General features: G+C 38.2%; 1 protein-coding gene across 1 annotated transcript; it reads right to left on the reverse strand.

The window, feature by feature from the left end:
• Positions 1-5,053: 5,053 nt before the first annotated feature.
• Positions 5,054-6,673, reverse strand: LOC112093773 (F-box protein At4g35733-like). The gene is given in 4 exon segments (XM_024172895.1): positions 5,054-5,058; positions 5,180-5,762; positions 5,871-6,196; positions 6,664-6,673. Coding segments are annotated over 4 exon segments (924 nt in total).
• Between the last annotated feature and the right edge of the window lie 547 nt (positions 6,674-7,220).

Consider the following 7,220-nt stretch of genomic DNA (forward strand, 5'->3'; position numbering starts at 1 on the left):
CGGATATAAAAATTTACTGTTGTGTGGTTTCTCCTGAGCCCGTGCTAGGAAATCACTAGCTACGAACGAAATAATTATACAAGGATTTAAGATACTTCAGTCTTCGTTATAGGAAAACGAATTAATGGAGTGCATATGAAAAGAGAGAGAGAGAAAAAAAAGAAACAAGTCCAAAAAATGAAAACATGCTGTTTACATTAGACAAAAAAAGAAAAAAAAAATAAACTACCTTTAAAAGGTGTTGGCATCAAATTCTTAAAAAAACAAAGATTTGAAAAAATCTGTATCAATCGCTAATATAGGTAGGCAAAACCCAAATCGGTGCTCGTCCACGCATTTTAGGGAAGGCTGCATCGTCAATGGTAAAACGTAGTGTAACACGTCTAGTTTCAAGATTGTAGACACCCAAATCGCAAGGACCAAACTTATTACGGAAAAAAAACGATTTGAGCAGAGAGGAAAATTATATTCTCATTACTCTGGAATAATAGAAGTCAAGCTTATATATACACAAGTAGTAAGCTTAATAAGAAGCTTATACGACAAGATTAATAAAGAATACGACAAGAATAACTAAGTAGTATTCCTAAAACTCTCTCTCAAGATGGACAGTGAATATCTTTCACAGCCATCTTGGATAAATGAGGAAACAAAATAGTAGAAGGCAATGGTTTGGTGAACATATCGGCAAGCTGTGAATTAGAACGAACAGGCATGAGCTTGATGAAGCCATCAGCAACCTTGTGACGAACAAAATGACAATCAATCTCGATATGCTTAGTCCGCTCATGAAAAGTGGGATTCGAAGCAATGTGGACAGCAGCTTGATTATCACAAAACAGAAGCATAGGAGCAGCCAATGAAACACCAAAGTCCTGCAGCAATTGCCTCAACCATACCAATTCGCTAGTGGTAGCAGCCATGGCACGATATTCAGCTTCAGCCGAGGACCTAGAAACAGTGGGTTGCCGCTTGGCTTTCCAAGACACAAGAGAATCACCCAAGAAGACACAGTAACCAGTGACAGAACGCCTGGTATCAACACATGATCCCCAATCCGCATCAGAAAAAGCTTTGAGCTGCAACAATGAGGAAGCAGAGAAAAACAAACCTTGACCAGGTCTAGTTTTAAGATACCGAAGAAGATGGTGCGCAGCATGAAGATGAGGAGCCCGAGGTTGAGCAAGAAACTGACTCAACTTTTGTACGACAAAAGTGATATCCGGTCTCGACAAGGTAAGATACAATAACTGGCCAATAAGACGACGATAAGAAGAGGCATCAGGCAACTCATCACCATCCGTAGCAGTGAGATGAATGCGAGGATCCATAGGAACTGCCGCAGGTTTGCAAGCAAGAAAACCAACATCTTCCAAAAGTTGCAGGGCGTGGAAGACCTAGCAATTTCAAGACCAAGAAAGTATTTTAATGAACCAAGATCTTTCAACTTGAATTGACTGTGGAGAAATTGTTTCAAAGTAGCTATGCTAGACTTCGATGGTCCGGTGATGATGATATCATCAACATACACTAGCAACGCAAGGAAGGAAGATCCGGTTCCTTTTGTAAACAAGGAATAATCCGCTTTAGACTGTGTGAAACCAAACTGAAGCAGCGAGTGAGAAAATTTTGAATACCATTGACGCGAAGCTTGTTTAAGTCCATATATAGACTTGTGAAGCTTGCAAACCATTTTCCTATTGTTCCCAAAAGACTCCCCCTAACTATGATAGCCTAAGGGCAGATCCATATAAACTTCTTCAAAAAGATCACCATTAAGAAACACATTGTTAACATCAAGTTGAACCAAATCCCAGTTTTGACAAGCCGCAAGAGCCAAGAGAACTTTGACCGTAACCAACTTAGCAACCAGAGAAAAGGTTTCAGCATAATCAACCCCTTCCTGCTGCGTGTAGCCTTTAGCAACTATACGAGCCTTGTGCTTGTCAATAGATCCATCAGACTTGTATTTAACCTTGAAAATCCATCTACAGCCAATGGTATGTTTTCCAATTGGTAAAGGAACAACGGACCATGTGTGATTAGAAACCATAGCATCCAATTCTGCTTGCATGGCCTCACGCCACTGAGGAAATTTAACAGCCTGATGATAATACTGTGGTTCAAACTGAGAAGAAACATTGAGGACAAAATGCTTGTGAACAGGAGAAAGGTTGTCATATGAAAGACAAGTAGACAAGGGATAAAGAACCTTAGCCAATGGCAGCTTAGAGGAATGAGAAGCCAAGTTGCAGTGAAAATCCCACAAGTATGAAGGTGGCTGGACTGTCCTGGCTAAACGTCGGAGAGGAAGTGCAGGCAGATTTTGTGGATCCGGTGGATAAGTAGCAACTAGAGGAGGCTGGGATGTTTCTATAGGATCATGAACAGGGGTAGGCAGAACCAAATCAGGAAACGGGTCGACTAATTCATTCGTTGTAACAACAGAATGAAAAGGAAAAACTGTTTCATGAAACACAATATCCCGTGAAATGAAAATCTGTTTAGACTGAACATCATAAAGCTTATAAGCTTTCATGCCAGGAGGATATCCAAGAAATACACAGATACGAGCACGAGGCTAAAACTTGGTACGGTTAGCTGTTAGTGTGGAAGCAAACGCAAGACAACCAAAGACATGAAGAAGGGAATAATCAACCTTCTTATGATACAAAAGCTCATACGGAGTCATGTTTCCTAGAACAAGAGAAGGAGTTCGGTTGATGAGAAAAGTGGCGGTGAGAACACAATCAGTCCAAAAAGTAATGGAGACCCGAGACTGAAAATATAATGCTCGCGCCACATTCAACAAATGTTGATGCTTCCGTTCAACAACAGAATTTTGTTGTGGCCTTTCTACACAAGAAAACTGATGAATAACACCTTCATTACTAAAAAAAATTAGTAAAAGCCAGCTCCTTCGCATTGTCTGATCTGAACTCTTTGATTTTCTTATCAAACTAAGTAGCAATAAGGTTGAAAAATCTAGGTATGGCCACAGAAACATCATTTTTATGTTTGAGCAAAAAAACCCAAGTAAAACGAGTGCAATCATCCACTAAAGTTAAGAAATATCGATGGCCTGAATAAGAGGACAAGTTGTATGGACCCCAAATATCACAATGTATTAAGTCAAAAGGGAACTTTGACATATTATTGTGAGATACAAAAGATAACTTCCTTTGCTTAGCTAAAGGACATATGTAACATGGAGTCATAGCATCAAAACGAAAATTGGTATAAGACAGTTGACCTTTCAACATGTCTAAGCATTTATTGGACAAATGACCTAGTCTATGATGCCAAGTATCTACCGACACATTATTAGTGTATGCTATAGAGTGATTGTGCTTTAATGCAACATCTGTATTTGTCATGTCAAAAACATATAAACCTTCAAGCTTTCTACCCTTGCCAATCATCCTCTTGCTGTACATTTCCTGAATCATGAAATGATCAGGAAAGAAACCAAGTGTAAGCATAGAGGCAGTGGTAATGGCACTAACGGAAATCAAGTTAAAGGTGAACTGAAGGACAAACAGAACACCCTGAAGCAACAAAGTTGGACTGAGTCTAACATCACCAGAATAATGAACAGGTATGGAAGTTCGATTAGGCAAAGTCACTGTGGAATTTTTCAACGGTCTCATAGAGATAAAATCATGAGCATTGAAGCAAATATGTCGTGAATCCCCTGAGTCAACAATCCATAACAATGGAGAAGATAAAGCGGGAGACATTGACACAGAGAAACAAGTACCTGTTACAAATGAAGATGAGGGATCAATGGGAGAATCATGAGCACGAACAGAACTCAATTGGCTGGAGAGTAAGGCCATTAGTTGCTGACATTGTGCACTGGTCATATTTGGAATAGGATTCCCATCATTTCCATTCTGGCAATCAGAACTTCCAGCAACCATGTGATTAGAAACTTGATTCACAACACCAGGTTGAGTGGCATGTGATGTAGGCTTCTGCCGTTGCCTAAAACCGGAAGGATAGCCATGTAATTTGTAACATTTGTCAATAGTATGGACATGGTAATTACAGTGAGTACAAAAGGGGCGATCTTTCCTTTGATTCTTGTTGCCAGCGACTGAAAAGGAAGGACCATTACCAGGCTTGACAAAAGAATCATTCTTTGCCATAAATGCCATGGAATGACTCAAATCGCCGGTTGAAAAAAGTTGTGAGCTCACATTCTTGTGACGTTCCTCTTGTGAAATCAAGGAAAAAACCTTGTTTATGGCCAGAAGAGGATCCATCAGTAACACTTGGCCTCGCACTTGAGCAAACGACTCATTAAGTCCCATAAGAAAAGAGATTACATATTCCATTTGATAGTGATTATGAAGTGCCTTGACACCACCACAAGAGCACTTTCCACACGAGCAGACTGGCCTGAAATTGCTCAATTCTTCCCATAAAGCTTTCAGTTTCGTGAAATAAACACTAACCGATTGTTGATCTTGAGCCAAAGTGACGAACTCTCAACGCAATTGAAAAATGCGCGGTCCATTGCTCTGTGAAAACCTGTCCTTGAGATCGAGCCAAATTTCAGTAGCCGACTCAGAAAATATGATGCTAGCTGAAATTTCTTTAGAAACCGAGTTCAGAATCCATGAGATCACAAGATTGTTGTTGCGATTCCATGAATGAAGAAGAATCGGATCTGAACCATCCGGTTTCTCGATAGATCCGTCAAGAAACCCTAGCTTGTTCTTGACAGAAAGGGCAAGTAGCATAGCTCTGCTCCAAGAAGCGTAATTATCACCAGTGAGAAGTTGAGACACCAGTACAAGTCCTGGACCATCAGAATGATGAAGGAAGAACGAACTCGAAGGATCATCAATGGCGGATTTGCCGTTTGACGAGAGAAAAGAATCAGGAAATTGAGTAGCCATAGATTCCGATCAAAAAACAGAACAAACAAATTCGAATGACCGGGAAGAATCAGAGAAAATCACGAAAAGAATTGAGAAAATCAGCATAAGAAAAATGAAAATCGCTCTGAAAAACGATTTGGGCAGAGAGGAAAATTATATTCTCATTACTCTGGAATAATAGAAGTCAAGCTTATATATACACAAGTAGTAAGCTTAATAAGAAGCTTATACGACAAGATTAATAAAGAATACGACAAGAATAACTAAGTAGTATTCCTAAAAAAACTTACCAATTGGAATAGTATTCTTGTCATGAGTAAAGTAGATGCAATTCTTCAAACACCCAGGAAAGTTTGAAGCAGAGACGGATGTGGAGGCGTTGTCGCCTACAAACAAAGCCATATCACCTAAACTTTCCATCTCAATCCACCTCGGTCCATCAAAACTCAATTTGAAAACTTTAAAAGTTTTCGTGACGCGATCGATATCACCAAAACGCCGATCTAAATACCTTCAAACCAGCAGAAGCTCTCCTCCATACGATTTCACCAGGTATTTTTTGTAACAAAATCCTCCTTTAACAAAATAATATTTATCAGAATCCTCTGCCAAAACTAACCTCATATTTGACTTAGATGGGTTTGTAACATCGAAAGACACAAGCTCTCCCTCGTAAGACAAGGCATAAAATTGACCCTTGTAATACACAATGTCATCAAATGTTTTAATGCCCAACCCAGTAACACGAGTCCACGTAGTGTCTCTAGTCGGTCTAATATAAGCTAATTCTGCATACTCTCCAAATATTACTGCAAGAATTACATCATCCGGATCCGTTGTTGGGTTAGGTGTATATGATGCAACCTTAAATACCTGAAATTCACGATCAGGTGCTTCTAGTATGTTATCCGGAGGAAACACAGGAGGAAGGTGTATGAATGGTTTTCAGTTACCCTCCACAAAAGGTTTGTAAAGTGTTACTGCTAAACTCTCATCAAGAGTAACTAGCCATCCTTCTGAAGAACCGCCGAAAGGCTTATCATATGGGGGAAGAAATAGCTTTCGCATTGAGAACTTGCCATTCAAGACGCTATACATGTTCCATTCATCATCTTCTTTGCTTTTAATGGGGACCAAAAGCATCGGAACCTGATGACGACTCAACTCGATAAGTTTACTTCTGTTATGGTTATCCGTTACTGCAGATCGCCACGAGAGACAAATAGAACTAAATGACAAATAATCCGTTAGCTTCTCCAACTTCTCCAAAAATTGGTCTAAAAGGTGTCTTGGTAAACCTGCCCAATCTGAAAGATATGAAATGATAAGATAATAAGTTAACCGAACATAAAATTTCAAAATTGAACCTTACAATCTTCAATAGACTTGCTCTATTATTCCAAATTAGAAGTTAGAAGTGGGCAACAACCACAATAACAACAAAATTGAATAACACGCATGCATGCAACTATATGTATTCGATCATAATATTCTTGACAATTAACTCGACAAAACCATAAGTTTTGCACCTTGTTCATTATATTAAGATATAAGACTGCAAATTCAAAACAAAATATCACTTTGAAGATTGAACTTGATTTGAAATTATAGCCACTAAATTCTTAATTAACTAGAAATCGTACGTAGTACAACAAGAAAATTTTTCCCACTCTTAACAGCTGGGGAATGCTTCGTTAAGGATCACAAATACTAGGAAAAGATCACAAATACTAGGAAAATATTATATAAAAACCAGAAAATTTATTTAATATACCTGAATCCATTTGCCCTCCCGCGATTTTTTTTTTTTTTTTTTAAAGTGTTGCTAGTACTGCTTTTACTATTCGAAGGGGTTTACCCTATTTATAATCGTGTAACGTGCAATCCTGATAAAATTTTTATTAAAATCCTAGTGAAATTTGATAATAAAAAGCGGAATCCTAATACAATTTCTCTTTTCTTTTTCGACTTTACAACACATACAAAAAAAAAATCCTTTATCAACAATATTAAGCTTTTATCTATTTATTTAAAAACATTAAGCTTTTATCATTATCTCCTTCAAAAGAAAAATATAATTATGTTAGCATATATTGTGACGCATACATACGTGTAGTCATGGACGGTTCATACTAAAATAAGAATTTCAAAAGGGTATTTAGCATTTTCAAATATATATATGTACAGTGATGCATATGGTTCGAGTATGTAACACTCCTCATTAATGAAATTGATCGAAATCTCGGTGAACCAAAACAGGAGGAAAAAAAATATTAAAAATCCAAAAAATACCCACCCCAAGGGGCTTCATTATCCTTTGCCTTCTAAAAA

The sequence above is a fragment of the Morus notabilis genome, unplaced genomic scaffold (genome assembly GCF_000414095.1).
Source record: "Morus notabilis unplaced genomic scaffold, ASM41409v2 Scaffold759, whole genome shotgun sequence".
Lineage (NCBI taxonomy): Eukaryota > Viridiplantae > Streptophyta > Magnoliopsida > Rosales > Moraceae > Morus > Morus notabilis.